Source organism: Erinaceus europaeus, chromosome 16, assembly GCF_950295315.1.
Source record: "Erinaceus europaeus chromosome 16, mEriEur2.1, whole genome shotgun sequence".
Taxonomy (NCBI): domain Eukaryota; kingdom Metazoa; phylum Chordata; class Mammalia; order Eulipotyphla; family Erinaceidae; genus Erinaceus; species Erinaceus europaeus.
Window position 1 is genome coordinate 40,280,240 of NC_080177.1, and position 27,006 is coordinate 40,307,245.

General features: G+C 39.8%; 2 protein-coding genes across 3 annotated transcripts in view; one reads left to right on the forward strand and one right to left on the reverse strand.

The window, feature by feature from the left end:
* SAMD4A (sterile alpha motif domain containing 4A) overlaps positions 1-27,006 on the reverse strand; it is a 307,746-nt gene that overhangs the window by 196,022 nt on the left and 84,718 nt on the right. The window lies entirely within an intron of this gene.
* Positions 2,837-3,357, forward strand: LOC103117337 (thymosin beta-4-like). Its single transcript, XM_060174932.1, has one exon. The coding sequence runs from the start codon at positions 2,906-2,908 to the stop codon at positions 3,038-3,040; it is 135 nt and encodes a 44-aa protein (XP_060030915.1). The 5' UTR covers positions 2,837-2,905; the 3' UTR covers positions 3,041-3,357.

Here is a 27,006-nt window from a genome sequence, read left to right on the forward strand (position 1 = left end):
GGAGGTGGCTCAGCAAGTAGAATCCACACTTTACACATGTGGATTCCTGGGTTCAGTCTCCTGAACCATCTTTGGCCAAGTAGTGGCTGCGTGCACATGTGTGTGTGCGTGTGCGTGTGTGTCTCAGTCTCATTAAACAAACAAGCATCTTCTTAAATTTTATAAGGGCAAAGTGAAACAGAAACCTGTGGCACAAAGTTGCTAAGTACAGTACTTTAGTACCTGTTACAAAAATGAAAAAGACACAAAGAGGCAGAGAGAGAAGGAAAGAGAAGACTTCTGAAGAGTAAAGGAAGCAGTACACTTTTTTTTTTACTGGGAGGCGGGGAACAGAAGTCACTTCTTGACTTACTTGGAGTTAAGAATCTATGTGTGGTGATTTAATAGCACACAAAATGTAAGATACCAAGATTATTATTGTTTTTTTTAAATATTTATTTATTCCCTTCTGTTGCCCTTGTTTTATTGTTGCAGTTATTAATGTTGTCATTGTTGCATAGGACAGAGAGAAATGGAGAGAGGAGGGGAAGGCAGAGAGAGGGAAAGAAAGATAGATACCTACAGACCTGCTTCACCACTTGTGAAGTGACTCCCCTTCAGGTGGGGAGCCAGGGACTCAAACCAGAATCCTTACTCAGGTCCTTGCCCGTTGCGCCACCTGCACTTAACCCGCTGCGCTACCGCCCGACTCCCAGATTATTATTTTTTAATCATACACAAATACCTTTGATTAGTTAAGGCATGTAGACTCTGGCGAAACCAGAGTATAAAACAGAACTACAAAGATTTGGCATTTTGAAAGGAGGCCTCTTTATAACTCCTGTCAGTTAGCCAGACATATCAGATCTACTAACTGGTAACACTGGCCTGACATTGAAAAACATCAATGTAGGTAAGTAGCAGACACCACTGGCATTGAGAACACATGGAAGCAGTGTGATAGGAGTAGGCCTGTTTGGAATTCCCAACAAAGGGGCAAAAAACTCAGGAGCTGAACATGGGAAAAAAATTCTGCATACACGTGTGTGGATTCTGAGTGTGAAAGGAGTGCTATGAAGACAAGGAAGGGAACTGGGGAACTGTTCTAACAGGCCACCATGGCTGCTGTCACTTCCTATAGCCCAACCGATGGGAGCTGAGAAGAGTGACTCCAGTACCTGTGAAGCTAGTTCTTCTCCTCCTCCTCCTCCCTATTTTCATTCCTAACCCTGGTGCCTCACTTGAGAAAGTTAAGCTTAGCCATGGGCAAAATGTCCTAGGTAAGGGCACATGTAGTACACAAAGGAGAAACAAAGATTTCTTTTCCTTTCTGGCATGACTGTAGGCAAGAGACCACAGCAGCAGCAACAATAACAACAGCTGCTATTTATTTCATGCCCCACCACCCCACCTCACCCCTACCCCCTAGCAGGCCCTGAGCACAGAATAGTTGGTTTCTTCCAACAACTCTGTATTGCAGGTTACAACCCCCTACAATAAAGAAACAAAGGCTTAGGGACATTAATTTGCTGGGGTCAGAAAGAACCATGTGGCATGGTCCACAACTCTGTAAAGCCTTGTCATCTCGTCTGATGGTCCAGCCCTGCTCGGACCTAAAGAGAGAAAACTCGTATCTAATATTAATAAACCTAAACTTAGTCTGACTTAAAAAAAAATGTAACAAATGTCAAAAGGCAAAACCATCTCTGTTTAGCTCTGTTTAGGAAGGTTTGTTTCAACAACATTTAAAATAGAATTGACACATGTTGACTGGAACATCAGCAGACCCTGGATCCAAACAATAAAGCTGAACTTTTTAGATTCTAACTTGGCTAGAATTTATTATAGTTCCCATGATAATAAAAATTAATATAATCTACCTTGAAACAATATAGTAACTGGCTTCATTTCCTAAAGAAAGTTCACTTATTATTCAGAGTAGTAACACAAACTTTTATTTATAAATGAATCTGCTTTATAAAAAGGTTTGTTTGTTTGTTTATTGAGAGGAGAACGCATCACCCTAGCATATGCAATGCAGGGGAGCAAAGTTGGGACCTCCTGCTTGACAGTCCAACAATTTATCTACTGTGTCACCTCCTGGGGTATAAATAAATTTTCTTTTAAACCAAGGACTTATAGACAAATATAGTTTTAAATAAAAAATTATACTTTCTCTTTCACATCTATTCTGGTTAAACCTGTAATATTAATAGTGCTGAAAATGTTTAACATCCATCACTAAATATTCATAGTCCTTAGATCCTCTTGCCGTGGTTCAAGGTAAGACATTAACATATACAAAGATTTATATAGGATTAACAGAACCAACTGAGCTTGACAAATGGGGCAAATTCCATGCACATTATTATGGGAAACACCAGGTTAGCATGCTTAGACCAGCTGCTCTCTGCTGTGGTTCCCTGCTATAGTCCTGTGAATCATAAGGTTTCACAGTTGTCCCGAGCCTGTGGCATTCACCAAGCCACTTGCTTTAGCAAAGACAAGACTTCTCTTCTGCTTCTGGAGATGGAAGACTCCATATGTTGTGCCATAATCTCCTTGTAGCAAAAATAGCCTCAGGGATTTATATCACTTCCAGGAAGGAAGGATATAGGCCTGGTGACCAATTGGCAAAGAGCTACCAAAGCTGTGACTTTGTGCAACAACTTGACCTGTTTTCTTGCCCAAGATCTTCCCTATTCATAAGAGCAGTGTGTTAGCAGAGAGGCAATGGAGCCTGGGAGTTGTTTGCTGTTATAATGAGGAACTAACTCTTAATAAAAATTTTAAGAATCCAACAGATCCTGAATGACACATGATACAAAGGGGAAAGAAATCTCATCTTCTGGACACTTGGCGGCTGAACCGGTACAGGTCAACTTCTCCGGTCCGCTCTTGCCTCGTTCGGATCTCCTCCGCAACCATGTCTGACAAACCCGATATGGCTGAGATTGAGAAATTCGATAAGTCGAAATTGAAGAAGACAGAAACGCAAGAGAAAAACCCCCTGCCTTCAAAAGAAAAGACTGAACAGGAGAAGCAAGCTGGTGAATCATAATGAGGCAGGCGTCGCCAATATGCACACTGTACATTCCACAAGCATTGCCTTCTTATTTTACTTCCTTTAGCTGTTTAACTTTGTAAGATGCAAAGAGGTTGGATCAAGTTTAAATGACTGTGCTGCCCTTTTTCACATCCAAGAACTACTGACAACGATGGCCAAGCCTGCCTCTCCCACCCCTTGGCTGGCAGGGAAGGGAAAGAACTTGCATGTTGGTGGAGGAGGAAGTTGGGTGGGAGACCACGTGAAATCTAGAGTCAAAATCCAGTTGGTCTAAGGTGGCCTGCAGGCTTATTAAATGCAGTTACATCAGAGTGCCATTTTTTTGTTCAATGATTTTAATTATTGGAATGCATAATTTAAAAATATGCAAATAAAAAGTTTTAAAACATGAAAAAAAAAAAAAAAAGAAAAGAAATCTCATCTTCTGGAGACCCTAAGTGATCCCTTAGAACCTATGTAACATAATCAGTGTCCAAGAAGTCAGGAGTTATATGCTGTTGCTTACAAGGAGAAGCCATAACTGACAGAGTAAAGTGCTTCCAGGATACTGTGTAGAGTTCTATGTACATCAGGCTTCTACTTCACTGCTGTTCTGTGCTAGCACACAGTGCTTACTCCAGGTAAAAAGGAGGCAAGACTTGATTCGTCTATCAGTAGCTCTGGAAAACTTGCATCATTTTCTCTTCTTCCTCACTTTCCTTTCTTCTTGCCTTTCAGGGCTCCATGCACCCTTTCATCCAACTTTAGTGATGGTTCCTACTCCTCTTTTTCTAGTTCCACATTTTCCCCAGCCTCTTAATGCTGAAATAAGTCAGTTCTTAGTTCTTGTTTCATTTGTCTACCCTCCTTCCATGGTGATCTCAAGCACTCTCACACCATATGGATGGCATATAAAGTAAATGACTCCCAAAGTTATACCCCTCCACACACACACCCTTCATCACACTCTTGAATTCTAGACTTGCATAGCCAACTGCTTATTCAACAATGGACTTGGAGGTGTAATAAACATCTCAAATTCAATGACTTAAATTAAAAACATTGCACATACATGAAAGCATTTGTTTTTATAACCTCCATATAAAAATCATTATTTTCTTCATTTTATAGAAGACAGTAAAGTACAGAGAGGTTGAGATTATTGTCCATGATCAAACCTCTAGAACGTGAGAGGCAAGAGGGCACCATACAACTTGAGTCCTCTCTCTCCCTGTCTTTCCTCTTCTCCCCCTGATATGCCTGCCTCTCAAATCTTGGTATTCAGTCCATTAGCAAAGCTCAATCTCCACCACCTTTCCCACCACCCCAGACTCCTAAACACACACTCTCAGATGAGTCACTGCTATCACTCTTATCTAATCTCCTTACCTCGTTCTACTTGCCTCTGTCTATTCTTTTTTTTTTTAAGATTTTTATTTATTTATGAGAAAGATATGAGGAGAGAGAAAGAACCAGCATCACTCTGGCACGTGTGATCGAACTCGGGACCTCATGTTTGAGAGTCCAAAGCTTTACAACTGCACCACCTCCTGGACCACACATCTGTCTATTCTTTACACCATGATCTGAGTCAAATATTGTAAAATTAATCTTTAGAGTTGCTAATGACTACCACTGCACTTAGAATACAATCTCAAGTACAGTCTATAAAGTCCTTGAAGGAAACAAGTTTCTGCCTTAGAGCATGGTCTCAGCTTTTGTGACCCAAGATCTTACAGGTGTAGCTCTGTCTCATCATCTGGAATTCCATCTTTTTTTTTTTCAATTTGATTTTTCCCCCTTTTGTTGCCCTTGTTGTTTTATTGTTATTGTTGTTATTGATGTTGTCATTGTTGGATAGGATAGAGAGAAATGGAGACGGGAAGAAGACAGAGATGGGGAGAGAAAGACACCTGAAGACCTGCTTCACCATCTGTGAAGCAACTCCCCTGCAGGTGGGGAACCAGGGTCTCTAACCGGGATCCTTATGCCAGTCCTTGCAGTTCATGCCACGTGAGCTTAACCTGCTGAGCTACCGCCCGACCCCCTGGAATTCCATCTTAATGTTGCATCCATAGAGTCGCTAGTTAATGACTACCCAACTTAAAGTAACCCTTGCCTCCACCAAAAACACCACCTGTTAAAACAACTGTATCCCAAATTATTTAGAGAATTACTACAAGTGAACAACAAGAAATAAACAATCCAATTAAAAAAAAGAAGAAAAAAGGGACTGGAATTGACATGTCTTCAAAGAAAAATGCACATAAAGACATGTTCAGCATCAACTATCAGGGAAATAAGAATCACAGCCATATGTTGGGTTAGGGAGACAGCATAATAATTATGCAGAAGACTTTCATGCCTGAGGGTTCTAAAGTCCCAAGTTTAATCCAAACCACCACCATAAACCAGAACTAAACAATGCTCTGATAGCTCTGTCTCTCTTTTTCATTAAAAACATATGAATAGTAAAATATCTTTTTAAACCACCTGTCATATCTATTAAGATGGCTCCCTGAAAATAATCAGTGTTGGGGCTGGGGAGATAGTATAATGAATGGTTAAAAAACCAAACCAAAACAAGCAAACAAAAAAAAACCTCTCATGCTTCAGGTTCCCATGTCCCAAATTCAATCCCCAGAAGCACCATAAACCACAGTAGTGTTTTGGTCTCTCTGTATCTCTTCCTCTATATCTCTTTTTTTAAATAAAATTCTTAATTATTTTTTTTGAAAAAGAAAGTATTATTAAGTGCTGATGAAAGTGTGCAGAAAAAATGGAACTTTTGAGGGCCAGGGAGACAGCAGAGCATTGGTGCCCTGTTCTGTCCGTGCTGGAATGGTGAACTTCATATTATATGTATATTCACACATACACACACACACACACACACACACACACACACACACACTTACTAAAAACAGAAATCTCCAAGGTACATGAGTAAGCTTAGAAAAAAATGGTTAGAGTCAGAAGATAACTTACCTGTTCAAGCACATGCCTTATAGTGTGTGAGGCTCTAGATTAGAATCTTAGCAATGCATGAGAGCACTGGGGGAACCCCTTGGGAAGCTGAGCACCACTGTGGCATCACCTCTTTCTCTCAAGTAAAGAGAGGAAAAAATTGGCTCAGAGAAGGCTGTTCAACAGTAGCATCACACACAGTCTGGAGGCCCTGGGTCCACCACAGATGTCAAACTTAACAAAATAAAAACCGCAACAAAATGCAGATAGTAAGATCCATTCATAAAGACTAACGTAAATATATACACAAAGAGGGAGCCATGCAGTAGCACAGCGGGTTAAGTGCACGTGGCAAAGCGCAAGGACGGTAAGGATCACAGTTCAAGCCTGCGGCTCCCTACCTGCAGGGGAGTCGTTTCACAGACGGTGAAGCAGGTCTGCAGGTGTCTCTCTTCCTTTCTATCTCTCAATTTCTCTGTCTCTATCCAATAACAAATTATATATATATATATACACACAAAGAAATGAGATGAAGCGTCATTAGTAGTTATCAACTTAGATGGGAAGTAACAGGTCAGTGGGCTAAAAATGTGCATTACTCTGTGTGCCTGTGTGTTGATGGGGAACCTGGTACAGTAAGAATGTATTACTAGAGCTTTTTTTAAATAAAGTTATTGTGAGTTTTCACATATGACTAATTATTATCTAATTATTACCTATTTTTTCTAATTATTATCTATTTATTCATTGGATAAGGACAGCCATAAATCAAGGGTAAGGGGGTGATAGAGAAGGAGAGAGACAGACAGACACCTACAGCACTGCTTCACCATTTGCAAAGCTTTCCCCCTGTAGGTGGGGACCGGGAGTTCCAATCTGGGTCCTTGTGCGCTCAACCACATGCGCCACCACCTGGCCCCTTACTAGGGTTTGTTTTTTTTTTTAATCTTTATTTATTTATTGGACAGAGACAGCCAGAAATCGAGAGCGTGATAGAGAGGGAGAGACAGGAAGACACCTGCAGCCCTGCTTCACCACTTGCAAAGCTTTCCCCATACAGGTGGGGACCGGGAGCTCCAACCCAGGTCCTTGCACATTGCAACATGTGCGCTCAACCAGGTGCGCCATCGCCCGGCCCCACTAGGGTTTTTTTTAATTGACTATAACAAAGGACCACAAACTGAGTGACATAAAATAACTGAAATTTGGGGGTCCAGCGGTAGCACAGTGCACTAAAGGGCACATGGCATGAAACGCAAGGACCCGCTAAGGATCGCGACTGGAGCCCCTGCCTCCCCACCGAGTTGCTTCATAAGCAGTGAAGCTGGCCTGCAGGTGTCTTTCTCTCCCCTTCTCTGTCTCCCCCCCCCCCCCCATCGATTTCTCCCTGTCCAATCTAATAACAAGGGCAACAAAATGGGAAAAAAATGGCCTCCAGCAGCAGTGGATTCATAGTGCAGGCACCAAGCTCCAGCAACAACCTTAGAGGCAAAAAAAAAAAAAAAAAAAGAAACCTGAAATTTATTTTCTCCCAGTTCTGGATGCTTTAAATCTGAACTCCCTTTGGAACTCTAAAAGAATTCTTTCAGAGTCGGGCAGTAGCACGGCGGGTTAAGCGCATGTGGCGCAAAGCGCAAAGACTAGCGTGAGGATCCCGGTTCCAGCCCCCGGCTCCCCACTTGCAGGGGAGTCACTTCACAGGCGGTGAAGCAGGTCTGCAGGTGTCTTTCTCTCCCTCTCTCTGTCTTCCCCTCTTCTCTCCATTTCTCTCTGTCCTATCCAACAACAAGGACATCAGTAACAACAATAACTACAACAATAAAAAAAAAACAAGGGCAACAAAAGGGAAAAAATAAATATTTAAAAAAAATTTTTTTTAATTTTTTTTACAAGTTTTTTTTTTTTTTTCCTCCAGGGTTATTGCTGGGCTCGGTGCCTGCACCATGAATCCACCGCTCCTGGAGGCCACTTTTTCCCCCTTTTGTTGCCCTTGTTGTTGTAGCCTCGTTGTGGTTATTATTATTGCCCTTGTTAACGCTATTCGTTGTTGGATAGGACAGAGAGAAATGGAGAGAGGAGGGGAAGACAGAGTGGGGGAGAGAAAGAGACCTGCAGACCTGCTTCATCGCCTGTGAAGCGACCCCCCTGCAGGTGGGGAGCCGGGGGCTCAAACCGGGATCCCTACGCCAGTCCTTGCGCTTTGCGCCACATGCGCTTAACCCACTGCGCCACCGCCCGACCCCCTAAAAATTTTTTTAAAGAATTCTTTATTTCTTCCTAGCTGCTGGTGGTGGCCATGATTCGTTGGCGGTGTTTGGTTTTAGATGCATCACTCCAATCTGCCTCTTGTATCACAGAGCCTTTTCTCTGTGCTCCCCTCACTGGGTAATTTCCTCCTCTTATATGGACACAGTCATACTGGATTAGGGCCCATTTTAATAACCTCATCTGAATTTGATTACAAAGACCCTATTTCCAAATAAGATCACATTCATAGTCACTAGGCACAAAAATTTCAATATTTGGGGAGGGGATACAATTCAATTTATACCACTAGTCATATTAAAAAAAAAAAAAAACAGTGGTCCAGGAGATGGCACAGTGGATAAAGCACCGGACTCTCAAGATGAGGTACTGAGTTCAATCCCTGGCAGCACATGTACCAGAGTGATATCTGGCTCTTTCTCTCCTCCTATGTTTCTCATTAATAAATAAAATCTTTTTTAAAAAAACTATATTCGAGGTTCCTTGAACACTCTACTTATAAGCCCTCAAGAGGTTAAATAATAATCATTCAGAAGCAGTATTATCAAAATTAAGAACCTGGATCCACAAGTCACTGCAAAGGTTTGAATCCCAGCCAGACACTCAAAAAAAATTACACAACCTTGGGAAAGTTCATTAACTTCTCCATGCTTCAGTTCCTTTATCTTTAAAACAACAGCACCTTGCAGAAGGACCTAAGTTGGTGGTGCAGCTATCAGATACCCGTCATGGTAAAATGAGAAAATTACCCATATGTCAACAATTGTATGGTAAGCCAATTACCATTCCCCCCTAGCCCCCACAAAAAAAGGGGGGAACAAATAAACAAACAAAAAAGCACCTACCTTAAAGAGTTGTTATGAGAATAAAATACCATTCTGAGCAATTGTTATGTTGATTATCACTCTTTACGGGATCCCTGAAGGCCTCCTAAAAGCATTCTTGGGAACAAAGCCCCTTTTCTTCTGCAGTGCCTATTCAGTGCCTTCTCTATATTTCCTTGCCCAACACTCTCACCTTTGACTTTCAGGGCACCAGCACTGCACCCCATGCAGGGTTACACTGCTGCACTTACTCTCCTTCCATGTACTTATGTGACTACATTCTTGGGTGCAGTCTCATCTGTGAGTGTGGCAGTCAAGTTCACAGCGGCTGACAGGTGTCTGAGCAGTGCCACCTAAACCATCAGTGCAAAACACCCATTACTTCACATAATCCCACAGAGACATATGGCAGCCTTAGCTTCAGACCTCTTATTTTCTGTGACCAGTGCACTAAATTTGGGTTTTGATCTTGGCTTCCCATGTTGCTAAATCTGTATTCAGTTAATCTTACAGGGCTGTGGGGGAGGAGCCACATTGCTATGGCAACCAACAACTCAGGGCAGAAGGAGAAAAGAAATGAATTTCAGAACCTAGACCAAAGGACCCATAGACACCCCATATCTGTCTTTGTTTCATAGAAATGAATCTTGATATGCTAAAATAAATAAACGCCTTTTTTCTCTCCCCCCCTTTCTCTCACTCTCTTTTCTAAACAAGTTTCCAGGCACTGACAAAAATAAAAGCCTGCTTATACAAGTATTCTATTCACATGTCATTTCCTAACAGGATAGAAACTAAAACTCACACTTCATTCAGCAAGTCAGGAAGTCAGCTGATTTCCTTTAAAGCTTTCTCTGCATGAAACAAGCAATTGTCCAGCAGGGATTTTATATATATTACTTTCTGACCTGCAGTTTACAAATAAAACTAACAGAGGAATACAAATAGAACTGAGGTTTAAATGAGTCAGAGGTGAGCACAGAAAGATGAAAGAAAGTGCCCCAGTTACCCAGAGACCTCATCTTTAACAGTGATTTCTCTATTTTTCCACACCCTGAGGAGCTGCTCACACACTGCCAAGCTAAGTTCTGTTAGGTTATCATGCCTTTATGTTCCTGTCTATATTACAGTGGAAATACTAAGAAACAGTAAGCTAGCAGAAGGTAAAGCACAACCAAATAGACACAACTCTGGGATTATAATTATGTACTAGCAATACAGGCACTAAATTATCTAAAGTAGACCAAATAAAGTTCTGGCAGACTAGCCTATGATATAACTATTCAGAGGGGTTGCAAGTTTAGCAGTCAGCCTTAGTCTTTGAAACTATTCTGGGTTAAAATTGAAAGTGACATCTTAAGGCAAACTGTTGAAATTCCTTTTAAAGGAAAAAAAAAAAAAAAAGAAGCACTTCTTGCCCTGACTCTACTTTCTTTCCTTTTAACCTTGTTTTTGAAAACAGTTTTTGGTTTGTTTTTTTTTTTTGTTTTTCCTGACAATGATCTAGGACAGAATAAGCTCTAAAGTAGAATTTGTTAACTCGGTGGTCTAGATAGAGGTGGGACAAGTAAAAGGGTGATTTAGTTGGGCTATAATCATATAATTTTTCTGAATCTTTAAGGAAATTGCTTAGCTTATTTTATTTTATTACTTTCTTTATTTTGAAAGACAGACAGAAATTGAAAGGGGTGGGGAAGACAGAGAAAGACACCTGCAGTACTGTTTCACATTTTGTGAAGCTTCCCACCTGAAAGTGGAGGTTAGGGGCTTGAACCTAGGACCTCGACCGTAATATGTGTGTTCAACAGGGTATACCACCACCCAGTCCTTGCTTAGCTTTATATTAAATAAGACTGAGAGAAGGAGGAAATTCTCTAGAACAGAAGTCGAAAAATTGAATCTTTACCATGGTTCTAACCACTTAAAAACCAGTCAGCTAAACATATAAGCTACTTTAATTGCTAGAATCTTAGTTGTTTCGACCAAAAAATGGTTACAATAGTTACCTCAATTACTATGGACATCAACTGAAGTTATACAAATGAAAGCTTTTCATAATTTCTTAAAAGTATCTTTATTATCTTTATTGGATAGAGACAGCCAGAAATCGAGAGGAAAGGGGGTGGTGATGAGGAGAGAGACAGAGAGACACCTATAACACTGCTTCATCACTTGCAAAGCTTTCCCCCTGCAGGTGGGAACGAGGGGCTCAAACCCAGGTCCTTGTGCATGGTAACATGTGCACTCAACCAGGTGTGGCCACCATCTGGCCCCAATTTACTTGTTACTAATAGTTTGTTATAAGATTACAATGTACAGTTCCACACCACACCCAACACAACCCTTAAACTTCCCAAAGATAACTACCATACTTCTCACAAGTGTTACTTGGATTACTTCTCACAGTTTGCCTGGATTTTATTTTTTTGGGGGGGGCAAGTTCATGTAAATCAGATCACCAGATTCCACATTTCACTCTACATAATGCTCTTTCTACTAGAATTTAGATTTGCTGACCATAAGCAATAAGGATGCACTCCTGCTTTATATACCCTTCAGCCCCCATAGGAGTTGCTAATGTCTAACAGAAAAAACAAAGGCAACTGAAAACAAAAACATGCTAACATGAACATACATCTTCCTATTAATTTTCCAAGAACAGGTTTGACTTGGAAAATTAAAGCAGTTGGCTAACACCAAGCATCAGTGATGCATCCAGAAGGTACAAGGTAGGCAATAGATGAATGAAGCAGCTCTTCTTCAGTGGCACCTCCACAAGCACATCACATGCTACTGTACAGGCTTTTGTATTGCTTTATTTCATAAAACTCTAGGGGGGGCAGGTGGTTGTTACACCTGGGTGTGCACACATGTTACACTTGATATCTCAAGTTCAAGCCGACAGTCCCTACCTGGAAGGGGGAAGTTTCACAAGCAGTAAAGCAGTGCTGTCTCTTCCTCCCCTCAACCCCACCCAGTTTCTTTCTCTATTGAAATTTTTGAAGGGTAGGGATCTGGAGAGGTGAGGTTCCAAGACACATTGGTGAGGTTGTCTCCCCATGGAAGTCAGGGTAGAATCATGATAGCACCTGCAACTTGGTGACTGAGAGGCAGTAAGATAAAGCAGGACAAAATGATTAGTGAACAGGAACCAAAAAGTAGGAACAGAGCAGATGACAATAGGGAATCTTAGGATGGAATGAAGCCAGGAAGTCTATTTTAGGTATGTTCCTAGGAGCCCATGACTTGTAGTTTTAGCTTGAGTTTGATAGCTAACATGGAGGTGCAGAGTTGAGAATAGGGCTAGAAAGTTGGAGTAGGGCAGAGAGTAGCTCCCAAACTTAAAGAAAATTTGTGAATAAGATTAACTGTTTACCCCATCCACCTGACCCAGGGCCCATATATATTCATATTTAGCACAGGAGCCTGTGTAACTTCCAAGTCCCTATCTGTCTGAGCTTGAATTTCACAGTCACAGCTGGAAACACTCTAGGCTGTACTCATTTCAGGACCAGCCTTCCTCAAGTGGCAGAGTAGGTTGACCCAGCCTCCCTTCAGAGAGTGGGGCAGTCCCTACCATTGCTACTTTATATAGGAGGACAAGTTCCTGGAGTGACCCAAGAAAGGACTTATGATGATGTTCCTGATGGTAATTTTGAAAATAATAATAATCTAGTTGGTAGCAAGTCATGATAATTAGCTTCTTACTCTAAAATCACAGTGTTAACACTAAATTTGATCTAATATCTTCTCAATTGAAAATTTAAAGGCCATTAAATACAGATTAACTTGGGTGAAAGAAGACACCACAGAACTGCTCCTCTACTTCTGAAGCCTGTCCATACATGTATTCCCATGTGGTGAGTGGGGGTTCAAACACAGGTCATCATACACAGTAAAGTATGCATCTTACCAGGTATGCATCTCCCAGTCCCAACAACTACAAGTTTTTAAGTAGGCATCAAACAAGTATCACACTAGAGTAGTAATTTTATAATGTTTCTAATTTTTTTTGTCTTGTTTTATTTTGGGGGTTAATGGTTTACAACAGAGTTGTTGACACATGGGTAAAAATTTTCATCTCGTCATGATAGGTGTCTGCAAAACATTCTCATTCCCAACTTAAGTACTTTTCCACCATCATGCACCAGAACCCCAAACCCCCACCCCTACACACACACCCTACACACCACATCACCACCACCATCCTTCCTTCTCCAGAATCCTTTCTTTGGTGCAGTATATCAAACTTAGTTCTAGTTTTACTTTTTTTTTTTTCCCCCTTTCTGCTTTTGTTTAGGTTCCACCTGCAAGTGAAATTCTCCTGTATTCATTCTTCTTCTTCTTTTTTTTTTTTTTTTTACTTATCTCACTTAACATGATTCCTTCAAGCTCCATCCAAGATTTGGTGTATTTTTAGAGGTGCAATAATGTGTAGAAGGATGAAGCAGGGAAGAAAATAAAGGCAGTAAGGCAAGAGGAATTATTCATTATTAGTCATGAACTGAAAACACCGAATAAGCAAAGCTGCACAGGAGAATTCAGATTAATTTATTTTCTTTAATTATTTTCCTTTTTTTAAATTAAATTAAATTTATTTTATTTTATTTTTGAGAGAGATGCAGACACACACACACACACACACACACACAGAAACACCAGAGCACTGCTCAGCTCTGGCTTATGGTGGTGCGGGGGATTGAACCTGGGATTTAGGAGCCTCAGGCATGAGAGTCTGTTTGCATAACCATTATGCTGTTTCCCCCACCCAAATGTTTTCTTATAAAGTTCTACTCCTTAGGTATTTCATGGATTCATGTCAAACCAGGAATCACTTAAAATATGTGGCTCTTTCTAAAAAAAAAAAATAAAGATACAAAAGAAAGGAACAGGTTTTTTTCAAAAGGTGTGAAGGGATTTAACATCTCCTTCTGTAAACATCACCTGGTTATCCAGAGAATAACAGTTTGTCAACAAACTCCACCTGGGCTCACAAACAAACCTGGCTTTTTTCAGGGGTTCTGGAAAGAAACCTATTCTTGTAATTTTCACTGCTGAACTTCGGGGCAGCTAATTTCAGACTAGTAGTGTTTACATCAGGTTCCCTACAACCTCACACCTAGTGTAGGGAAGAGTAATGACAGTGTTGGGCGGCAGGAATGTGGGAGTAATTGCTCAGCAAGTCAGAGTGCTTGCAAACCCGATGTATGCAACAGCAGGAAAGCCCATTACTCCAATGATGTCTCATGGAGTCAAGTTTACAGAAATATTTATAGAATTAGCAAAACACTATCATTGGCAGTTTCTTTGGGTTGTCTAATCCCATGAAAGCCTTCCTACTTGGGGGAAGGAGCGTGGACAGTTTGCTGAAGGAGGAACAAAAGAAACCATCCACTAAGTAAATAAATAAATAAATAAATAAATAAATAAATAAATAAATAAATAAATGCTGAGTGTTAAAAAGGGAAATGATTGGATGGTGGTTTTGTTTGTTTGTTTTTTGCTATAGTGTTATAGTGTTTAGAGAAAGCACGGGAAACCTAATCTATTACATAATTTATCCTACAAAACAACAGACTGATTATTGCTGCCAGGGTCAGATGTGTTCCAAAGATGATCAGTCAACACAATCCTTCCATTTGGAAAGTGCCCTGAAAGGTGATATTTTCCTGATAATTTTAATTGCTAACTAATTTTCTTATTAGAACAGAAAGAAATTGGGGGGGGGTCTTAGAGAAAGAGACACACCTGCAGTAGTGCTTCACCACTTGGGAAGCTTCCCCCTGCAGGTGGGGGCTGAAGGGTTGATCGTTATGTATGGTAATGTCTGCACTCAACTGGGTGTGCTACTGCCCAGAACCCTGATAAATTTTTTTTGTACTCTTAAGTTTATTATTTTTTATTATTTAATTATTTTTAATAGACCAGAGAGAAATTGAGAGAAGGAAGAGGGGTAAAGAAGGAGGGAGACACCTGCAGCACTGTTTCACCAATTGTGAAGCTTCCCCCAACAGGTGAAGTCCAGAGTCTCGAATCCAGATCTGTGTATATGGTAACATGCATGCTCAATTGCTGGATTGTCTTTGTTTTTCATGTCATTTGTGGTCTCCTCCAAGAAAAAAGGCTTTTTCCAGTTGTCCTTTACATTACAGAGTAATTGCAGTGCTCATCAACTCAACTCAGCAATTGAGAATAATCTATCATCATATGAATATAAAACTATTTGCTTTCTTGGCTGTTCTGTCAGTTCTCAAAGTCTATTAAAAGTTGCAAGTGACTCAGAGGTAAGACTGCATTTACTTTCTAGGCCTCAACTGTAACTTTTTACTAAACCTCAGTGAGCACATTTGCACTCACTTAAATTGGTTGGTTCTGAAATTTCCTGCTAATACTAAAATAGATGTCAAAGCAGGGGGTCGAGGAAGGGCTTAGATCAGTAATGCTTGGGCTCCCCAGCCTAGCTCATGCAGTAAGAGTCAATGACAGCAGTTCCAGAAGAGAAGCACAGTCATTCAGTAATATTTGATGTCTTTTTCTTTCCCACATCACACACTGACATGTAAGTGATCATGTGATTAGACAGGACATGATGGACATGCTAGGAATTAAACAGGAGTATATAAAAATCACACCAGTTGCTCTAGAAACAGTTCATTAAAATCTCTCCAGATACTAAGACTTTATGAAAACAAAAACATCCTCCTCATTTTCTTCCTGGTTGCTAAGTTAGAAGAGAAAGGCCCTAGGCAGCCATAGTCCAATTTTTCCTCCTAATGGTGCAGGAAGACTGAAAAAAAAAAAATGAAATCGTTCCAGATAAAAAAAAAATTCTAGGGGAGGTTCCACAGTAATAACCAGGATCTCCTGGTTTTGTTTGTCCGTCTCTGTTATGCTGCCAGAGTATCACTGGAGCTCAGTGTCTATACCATAATGCCACTGTTCCTGGCAGTTTTTTTTTTTTTTTTTTTGCTAAAGAGTGAGTGAGAGATACCTGCAGCACCTCCACCACTCATGATATTGCCTACCCCCACAAACACACACTCACAGGTGGGGACCCAGGCTTGAACCCAGGTCCTGGAGCATGGTAAGGTATGCACTCTACCAAGTGAGTCACCACCTAGTTCCTGCACCTCTTTGTTATCCCCTATTGTGTCTTGCACATCCCTACATTGATAACCAGCTGTCCACAAATTAAGCAAGTCCACATCATTGCCTCCTTCAAAATAGAGCTGTACACTTGATTTTTCTATTTCCACCAATGGAATTAACCATCATTTCCTAGTGGCCAATGATTGATCAATACTTTTGAATCATTTTTCATTCAGTCATTCTTTTCTCATCAATATTCAAACTTTTTCTTTTCTTTTTTAATGAGGTTAATGCTTTATAGCGCAATCACTGATAGATGAGTACAATTTCACTATGCACCAGGACCCCACAGTTCCCTTCTACTGTTCTCTCCCCCTCCTTCCATTTCTTAACAAATCCATCAGTTATAGAAAGAGGTTTGTGTCCCTTATCCATGCCTAATATATACCTACACAGATTAGATTTGGTCATGAATATTAAGTTTTCTCTTAGCTATTCAGGATTATTATAAATAGACAGGGGATTTATAGTGCTGGAAATAATTTGGAAGTTCATGAGGACTGCACTGAGGTCCTGCTGAGAAGCTAGACACAGGAGGTGATGTTCTGAAAGAGAAAACATAGAGCAATACCTGGATAGTCACACAGATCAACAAAACCACTGAATGTGACAAAAGAGCAATCAAGACTTCAAGAAAGAAAGAAAGAAAGAAAGAAAGAAAGAAAGAAAGAAAGAAAGAAAGGAAGGAAGGAAGGATGGAGGGAGGGAAGAGAAAGGGAAGGGGAGGGGAGGAGGGGAGGGGAGGGGAGGGGAGGGAAGGGAAGGACCATGGAGACAAAGATGAAGGAAAGGCACTGGGGATGTATTTGCAGAACCATACGAAGTCCATGTGGACCAGTACACTCCTGAGAGTGGGTAAAGTAGTGAACAAAACAAGGCTCTGCTCTCACAGCACTGACAGTCTGGTGGGGGAGACAGAAAATAACAAAGTAGGGTGGTGAAATAGCTCACTTGGATAGTGAGCTGCTTTGCCATGTGTACAATCCAGTTTCAGCACTGCACTGATGAACACTTGAGTGCTGTACTGTGATCTCTCAAAAAATTACTAATAATAGAACCTAGAACACAACCCTTTTCACCATCCTGTCTAGCTTACTCTGATGACATACTCAACAAGTAGCCTTCTGGTCATGGCTGGCCTCTTCATCTAGATCTGCTTTGCAAAGAGAGAAAGTATGTTCCCATGACACTTATGTTTCTCACTATAAACGCTTTCTGTCTTGTTTTACACATCAGTCTCATAGACTTGGATATAGTCTTAAAGAGAGAAAGACACTCCATGTATGTTCACACATCAGACAAGACACCACACAGCCCATACCTGGCAACTTCTTGACTGTCTCTCCCATTAATTTTGGAGTGTTCAGAATCAACAATAAGAGCTATATGGCATCTAGGTGCTTATAACTGAACTCAACAAACTCTGCCTTGATGGTAAAGACCTCAGCTGCAGCAGATGCTTTTGTTGTCATTGCAACTAAACCTGTTGCAGTCACTACCAGCGGACTGCAGTGGCTTCAGGATCAATTCATTATTCAGACACATAAGTCACTTCCATTTTCAGGTGACATTTGGATGTGCCAGTCTGGAAGGACTATAAAAAGTGCTTCTTCTCCAGCATGCATGCAGACACCTGGGACTCCTGCTGAAATGGAGACTGTGACTCAGCAGAGCTCGGTGGGGTCTGACAGTTGGCAGTTGAAACAGACTCCCAGGTGATCCAGATCCTGCTAATCTACAAAACACATGCTGCTGCACAAAACCCCCCTTAGCCAGGCTACACAACAGACCAGTGCAATCAGAGTGTCAGAGGTTGGGACAAGGAATCAGTAATGCTTAAGGCTCCAAGGAGATCCCATGTGTACTCAGAGCTGAGACCCAGTGAGATAGATGTTTTCTTAGAGGCAGGAGCCCTTTCTCAGCCTGAATCGCTGCTTTTTATACTTACAAGTAAAAAAAAAAATCAACAAAAGCCACGCAAATCTGGGGGGGTTAACACATATCACAGTGCTCTAAGACCTGAGTTCAAGCCCCCAGTACCTACCTATAGGAAAAAAACTTCATGAAGCAGTGCTGTGGGTGTTTCTCTTTCCCCATCCACTCTTCCCTCCAATTTTTCTGTTCCTATCCAATAAATAAATAAGTAAACAAATAAGCCTCTGCAGGGAGGCTTATTACTATTGTTATTATTATTATTGAGGTTCCTTAGTGCCAATTTTCTGAATTGTTTTCATTGTTCACATTTTTAAGTATTCGTTTTTTTTTTTCTTCAGAGTTCACACTTGTCAAGTCTTTAACACAAAGTACAGCTCTATGTGTGAGCTCATCTGAAAGCAACATTACTTGTATATAGGCCAGACATTAGTGGTACACCCAGCTGAGCACACCTGCTACCACACTTAAGGACCCAAGTTCAATCCCCCAGTTCTCACCCACAAGGGGGAAACTTCATGAGCGGTGTTGCAGGTGCCTCTGTTTGTCTCTCCCTGTCTCCCTACCTTACCCCTCTCAATTTCCCTCTGTCCCACCAAATAAAAGAAAAAAAATAATAACATCACTAGTATACAGCTGAGGCCCACTGTAATTCTGAGGCCCACCTCCCTGGACAAAAAATGAATAGAGCACTGACAAGTCATGGTCCTTTAGATTTCAGGTGGAAGATTTCTCTGACTAGCAGAAACTGGAAAGAAAGCATCTGGTCTAGAATCTAGGAATGCTCTGGACTTTCAAAAAGCGTGCTGGAAATAAACACAAACAGAATAGTTCAGCCGTTTTCAACCATGCTTGTCTTACTTCATGACAGTGACCTTTTAGGGCTCACTGTGGTGTGGGTCAGCCATAAAGGGTAGTCTGAGACTACATTATTTTGAGCTCAAAAGTATTTCCTTAATTCAAAGAGGAAATCTGTGAGTCAGACCTTTGCCTAGAGGTCAAGCCTACAAAAGAAACTCACATGACAGCTCCTCCTACTCCTTTTGTCACTTCATCTAATAGGAAAACTCAGCTGCATAGAAGGAAAAAGAAACAGGCTCCAGGTTTGAGTCTGCACATGTTACAATGCACAAGGACCCAGGTTTGACCCCCCAGTTCCCAGCTGCAGGGGGAAAACTTTGCGAGTGGTGAAGCACTGCTGCAGGTGTCTCTCTGTCTCTCTCCCTCTCTATCTGCCCCACTCCTCTCAATTTCTGGCTATCTATATCCAACAAATAAATAAATATTTAAAATTTTAAAAAAGGAAAAAACAAAAACAGCAATTTTTTCCCTAAAATGTTCAGTTTGAAAATTAGATCTAAGTTTGGTCAGGAAAATGTCACAGTGTTAGTATACATTCCTTAAGAAATCTTTCTCACTAGTTTAACTCCAGCTTAAAAGAAAGAACTAGGGTCCAGAAACAGTCAAAACCACTCCATTTTATACCTAAAGAACTTGTTTCAAATTCCTAAGACAAGGTCAGCACCCTGTAAATCTGCACTATTTATCAGCAGTTGCTTCGCTTGCAGATGGCCTAAGCAGATCAGAGCCATGAGTAGAGGAAAGAACATCATTACTATTCTATTCAATGGAAATGCCATTATTATCGTACTCACCCCACATTTTAGGAAGGGCTTACCACCACTGCTTTAGGAATCAGACTGGCCAAGCTTTGATGATGATAACAGTGATGGTAGCTGGACTCACGCAGTGACTATATTTTTTTATGTTAGTCTTTTTTCCATTTGTTACTTCTTTTCATCCCTGGCACAACCTTATGAAGTAAACCCTGCAATTAGACTCTTTTGAAGTTGAGTTTGACCTTTGTAGCCACTGGCCTTGAGACCAAGAGCAAGTTAGTTCAATTCCAAACTCTGTTTCAAGATCAAAACAAAAGGAGAGTGACAACACCTTGCCCTTTCCAGCTTGTGTGTAAGGCTCTCCACACAGGCCTGGCACCTATGTAGTGCCATCAAAGGATAGTTATCGTTTTTTAGTTGGAATCTTAGTGCAAAAAATGCTCACCTCTGACTTTTGGTTAAATATCAGCTCATGTTACAGCTGAGGTAGAACTGAGGAGATAATGGCAAGGTAAGTATCTGAAGATACCAGAATTGCCAATGGTCCATGCCGCTAAATTTAAGGTCACCTAGATAAAAGAAGTACTCCTGAAGTCAAAGAAGGAAAAACATCTCCCAGGTCCAAAGGAGGGCAGTTATTAATAATTTTTATTAATTTACTAGTCTGTCTTTGATTTTGTCTTCTAGTTAAAAAATTTTAAGGGGGAGTCGGGAGGTAGTGCAGCGGGTTAAGTGCAGGTGGCACAAAGCACAAGAACTGGCTTAAGGATACCAGTTCGAGCCCCTGGATCCCCACCTGCAGGGGAGTCACTTCACAAGTGGTGAAGCAGGTCTGCAGGTGTCTATCTTTCTCTCCCTCTCTCTGTCTTCCCCTCCTCTCTCTGTCCTATTCAACAATGATGACATCAGTAACAACAAAAATAATAATGACTACAACAATAAAGAAGGGCAATAAAAAGGGAATAAATAAATATTTTTTAAAAAAATTTAAAAGGTCAGGGTCATCTCTAACAACAAACAATATGTCCATGACTCCTCAACATGTTTCATATTTGTTACATTTGTTCTAGTCATTTCTCTACTAGTACAAACTAGTAGAAAGAAAACACCTCTTAGGTAAAATGCACTGAGTGCTAAGATAGGTCTTTTTTGTTATTGGATAGAGACAGAGAGAAATTGAGAGAGAAGGGGGAGACAGAGAGAAAGAGAGACAGAGAAACACCTGCAGACCTGCTTCACCGCCTGTGAAGCAACGCCCCTGCAGGTAGGGAGCCGGGGCTCGAACTGGGATCCTCACCTGTCCTTGCACTTTACCCGCTGTGCTACCGCCTGACTCCTTAAGATAGGTCTTATAGACACATCCAGCAAAGGAAAAATGTAAATGAGAAGAGCTCAGATTATCTTCCCTATCTCTAAAAGATTAAATAATCGGAATAATAATTCATTATACAATGAGAACAAAGCTGTTATCATTTTCAAATTCTTGCTAACAGCTATCTGAATACCAGATCTTGGCTAATTAACATTTTGATATGAGATGATTAGCTATTAATTATATCAATTCATAGATTATCACTTAGCAATTTTTCCATTTATAATTAAATCTATTTTAAATCACTGCAGAGAATGTATTTGTTAGCAGTTGTATTCACAAAAGAAATGATTTCACAAATCTATTCTCTAAGCATATTTATACTGACATGTTGATCCATAAAGGGTCTTTTTCTATTATGAAGACTATATATTTTAAGCATCATTTAATACGTGATTCTTTTATAGGATGCTCGACCTATTACAGAATTACCTATGGGGAAAAAGTGTGCTGCTTCACAGAGATCAATAAATAGTGAAGTAAAACATTTCTCTTTTTTGCCCAAGTGCTCTTCAAGTAAGACAAGTGTTAACTTAGAAATAATGTAAATAGGGGGCTGGGTGGTGGCAGACTCAGTGGAAAGCACACATTACCATGCACAAGGACCTGAGTTCAAGCTCCCACTCCCCACCTGCAAAGGGAGAAGCTTTATGACTGGTAAAATGGGTCTGCAGGTGTTTATCTTTCTCTCTCCTTCTTTATTCCCCCCCCTCAATTTCTCTCTGTCCTATCAATTAAAAAATAGAAAGTGGGAGCAAAAAAAAAAATCCACCAGGAGCAGTGTATTCATAGTGTGGGTAAGGAGCCCCAGCACTAATCCTGGTGGCTAAAAAAAAATTTTTTAAAGGAAAAAGAAAAAGAAAATAAATAAAAGCAAAAATAGAGGAAAGGAGAACATCTTCTTAGTGATTGACCAACTTCTCTAAGTACCATGCAAGATTAGCAATTCTGAGGAGCTAACTATGTCATAGTAACTATAGCTGACTCTCCAAATTGGAGAAAGACCTGCCCCCTTAAGGATCCATTAAGTCACATCCAACACTAAAAAATTATTTGAAGACATATTTATCTATTTTACTTCAACTTAAATTATCTTGTTTGTTTTCATATTTGAAGGTAAATATGCTTAATAAATGTTGGGTGGAAGAAGTTGGTCTAAACTTATATAATTTTATAATGTCAAAAGTCTTATTTGACACTTCATGGTCAGTTCTCAGTAAATACTATTTTAACATCTCCAAGCTGCAAATCTAGTATCTCTTGGTTTTGGTACAGTATTGTTTAACAGCTGCTTTGAGAGGGGGGTATCAAAGGTGGTGGCAAAGGGGAAAAGATGTGGCATGTGCCAATTTTCTGGTGTAAATAACCCTGACATAGTTGATTTCTGAATACCTAAGTGATGTCACTGAAGTGTACTGGACAGAGCTATGTGTGTACAATAAACTCATACAAAGGCATATGGGCTGGCCTTAGGACACCACTGGAAATAAAGGACATCAGCAATACCATATATCTGGTCAATTTTATCTGAGTTGTACCCAGAAGCCACTTCATCCAAGTGAAAAGCATTTTACTATTTATTCTTAGAATGTTTGTCACCATAAGACTAATAATGTTTGGGCATAGCCAACTGCAAATCCCTCGGGAAAAGAAACAAATTGGATGACTCCTTAAAGAAGAAATCCTATCATACTAATCTCCTTCAGTAACTCAGGGCCAGATTTAAAAGGTATCATCTATCATGATGTCAGGAAAGCTTTGAATCTTTGCTGCACAATACAGTCATCAATAAGTCTACAAAAGCATAGTTCACATCATGGTTTCAACAAGGTACTCAACTTACAAGAAGTTTATAGGCTAAGCCACAGTTTGAGATGCAGAGAAAAGAACAAACAGGTTGAATAGTACATTTTAAATATATCATTAGTAGGATCTCACTATTAATTCTATGTAGGGAGCTTAATAGTGGTATTCAGATTCAAAATTCCAACAGAAAACAAAGTTGGATGACTTCTTAAGATGAATCATGAAATGACTCATGAGGAATGACTGCATATCGTATCAGTACATGGATTGCCAGACATTTGTTCATTTTCTCAACCTCAAAGAAGATTATAAACATTAAAATATTTATGACATCACCTGCTTCTGAATGGCCAGGTTCTTTCTCACATAATTAATAAATGAAGCCTGAATTTAATTCTTTAAGTGAAGAAAAAGGTTTTGAGTTTTCAATAAAAATATTATCAATGTCATTTATGTATACATGTCCCTATGATGTAATTTATTAATAATTTGTGTTTTAGTGAACAACTGCATTTACTTTTTGTTAAAAGAGCCCCTGCTGCTTACAAAGTCACAATATTTTCATTCCAGTAAAGAAAGAAATACCATATATATCTTACAGCATATCTCAAGAAAATGAGTAACTATTCTCTTAGCTTCTTTATTTTCACAGAATTGCAGAGAATACCATATCTAAACATTTCCACACTCATTACATACTTAATTTCAGTACTTTAAAAAAATCCTTGGTTTGTAAATATATATTTGCTATTCATCAAGGTCTTTTTTAGATTTTTTTTTTTTTGGTTATTAATAGCATGTTACAACATTGTAAGATTAGAACGTATAGTTTCACACCATATCCACCACCAAAAGTACTGTATACTCACCTTCCCAAAGTAACCACCATAGTTCTCACAAGTCTTACAGTTTGCTTGCTTCTGTGTGGTTTGTTTGTTCTGGCAATTTCATGTGATTCCACACATGAGTGAAACTATCTGATAGTTTTCTTTCATCTCTTTATTTATTTCACTAAGCATAATCATGTGTAGCTCCATCCATTTTGTCCCAAAAGATACAATATAATATTTTTTCATTGCAGAGAAGTACTCCACGGAACACACATCCAATGATATCTTTAGACAGTTGATGGCTATTTGGGCTGCTTCCACTCTTTGACTATTGTGAATAATGTAGTTATATTCTTCAAGGTCATGAACTGTCACATAAGTAAAGTATGAATAAACTTTACATAAAGGTAAATGGATGGAAGCAAATTGCAGTTTTGGTCTCAACTTTCACTAGTTCATTTTCAAGGCTATCTTTTTGCAATTAAAGAACGTAGTTTTTCATTTTTAAATATTTTTATTTTTTATTTATTAATATTAGAGACAGAAAGAAATTGAGAGAGGAGGGGGAGATAGAGAGAGGGAAAGAGACAGAGAGACACCTGCAGCCCTGCTTCACCACTCATGAAGTTTCCCCCTCTAGGTGGGGCCCAATGGCATGAAACTGGATCCTTGCACACTGCAATTTGTGCCCTTAGCCAGGTGTGCCATTGCCTGGCCCCCAAGAACGTAATTTTTCTATTGTTAGTTTAGCAAATAAATCTTTTTTTTAAATTTCTTTATTGGAGAATTAATGTTTTACATTCAACATAAAATATAAGTTTATACATGCATAACATTTCCCAGTTTTCCATATAACAATATAATCCCCACTAGGTCCTCTGTCATCCTTCTTGGATCTGTATTCTCCCCACCCACCCCAGAGTCTTTTACTTTGGTGCAATACGCCAATTACAGTTCAGGTTCTACTTGCGTTTTCTTTTCTGATCTTGTTTTTCAACTTCTGCCTGAGAGTGAGAGCACCCTATATTCATCCTTCTGTTTCTGGCTTATTTCACTTAACATGAATTTTTCAAGGTCCATCTAAGATCGGCTGAAAATGCTGAAGTCACCATTTTTTATAGCTGAGTAGTATTCATATATATATATATCACAACTTGCTCAGCCACTCATCTGTTGTTGGACACCTGGGTTGCTTCCAGGATTTGGCTATCACAAATTGTGCTGCTAAGAATATATGTGTACACAGATCTTTTTGGATTGGTGTGTTGGGTTCCTTAGGATATATCCCCAGGAGAGGAATTGCAGGATCATAGGGTGGGTCCATTTCTAGCCTTCTGAGAGTTCCCAGACTGTTCTCCACAGAAGTTGGAAAAATTTACATTCCCACCAGCAGTGAAGCAGGGTTCCTTTGACCCCACAACCTCTCCAGCATTGCTGGCTTACCTTTTATGATGTATGACATTCTCATAGGAGTGAAGTGGTACCTCACTGTTGTCTTTATTTGCATTTCTCTGACAATCAGAGACTTGGAGCATTCTTTCATGTGTTTTTCGGCCTTTTGGATCTCTTCTGTGGTGAATATTCTGTCCATGTTCTCCTCCCATTTTTGGATGGGGTTATTTGTTATCTTGCTGAGATTTGCAAGTTCTTTATATATTCTGGTTATTAGCCTCTTGTCTGATGTATGGCATATAAAGATCTCCCATTCTGTGAGGGGTCTCTTGCGTTGGATAGTAGTTTCTTTAGCTGTGCAGAAGCGTTTTAATTTGATGTAGTCCCATAGGTTTATTCTTGCCTTAGTCTTCTTTGTAATTGGATTCGTTTCATTGAAGATGTCTTTAAAATGTATGCAGAAAAGAGTTCTGCCAATATTTTCCTCTAAGTATCTGATAGTTTGCAGTCTAACATTCAAATCCTTGATCCACTTGGAATTTACTTTTGTATTTGGTGAAATATAGTGGTTCAGTTTCATTCTTCTGCATGTTTCAACCCATTTTTTTCCAACACCATTTGTTGAAGAGACTCTGCTTTCCTCATTGAATAGTCTGGGTGCCTTTGTCAAAGATTAGATGTCCAAAGGTGTGGGGGCTTGCTTCTGGCTTGCTCTCAATTCTATTCCACTGATCAGTGTGTCTATTCATGTTCCAGTACCTAGCAGTTTTGATGACAATGGCCCTATAATACAATTTGAGATATGGGAGTGTGATGCCTCCAGTTCTGTTCTTTCTTCTCAAGATTGTTTTGGAAATTCTAGGTTTTTTTCTGGTTTCAGATAAACATTGGTAGCATTTGTTCTATTCTCTTAAAAAATGTGCTTGGGATATTGATGGGGATAGCATTAAATTTGTAGATGGCTCTGGGTAGTATATTCATTTTGATGATGTTAATTCTTCCAACCTATGAACATAGAATATCTTTCCACTTCTTTGTGTCTTTTTCAATTTCCTTGAGTAGTGACTCATAATTTTCAGAATACAAGTCTTTCACTTCTTTGGTTAGGTTTACTCCTAGATAATTTATTGTTTTTGTTGCTATAGTAAAAGGAATTGAATTCTGGATTTCAGTTTCTTCTACCTCAGTGTTTGCATAGAGGAATGCCACTGACTTTTGAAAGTTAATTTTGTAGCCTGACACCTTACTGTATTGTCTGATGATATCCAAAAGCTTCTTGCTGGATTCCTTAGGTTTTTCTAGGTATATTATCATGTCATCTGCAAATAGGGAGAGTTTGACTTCTTCTCTTCCAATCTGTATGCCTTTAATTCCTTGCTCCTGCCTGATTGCTATGGCAATTAGCAAATAAATCTTACATCTTTTTGAAACCTCAGACTTTTCATATGCATCGTTACTTAAAAAAAGAAACAGCTACAAAATTGGTAACAGAGAGCTTTAGAAGGTTCTAAAAGGCAGATGACCAGAAGACACATGAAAAGATGTTCAACATCATTAATCATCAGGGAAACACAAATGAAAAACACAATGAGGCATCACCTCACACCTGTTAGAATGGCTATTATCAAAAAGACAAGATAACAAGTGTTGTCAAGAACAAAAAAGAGCACTAGTATACTGTTGGTAAGAATGTAATAGGGGAGTCGGGTGGTAGCAAGGTGCAAGGACTGGCATAAGGGGCAAAACTTTATCAGCTTAAAAAAAACATTTCTTGCCTCTGGGGGGCGTACTTGCCTTGACAGGCATTTGTATGGGGGTGGAGAAT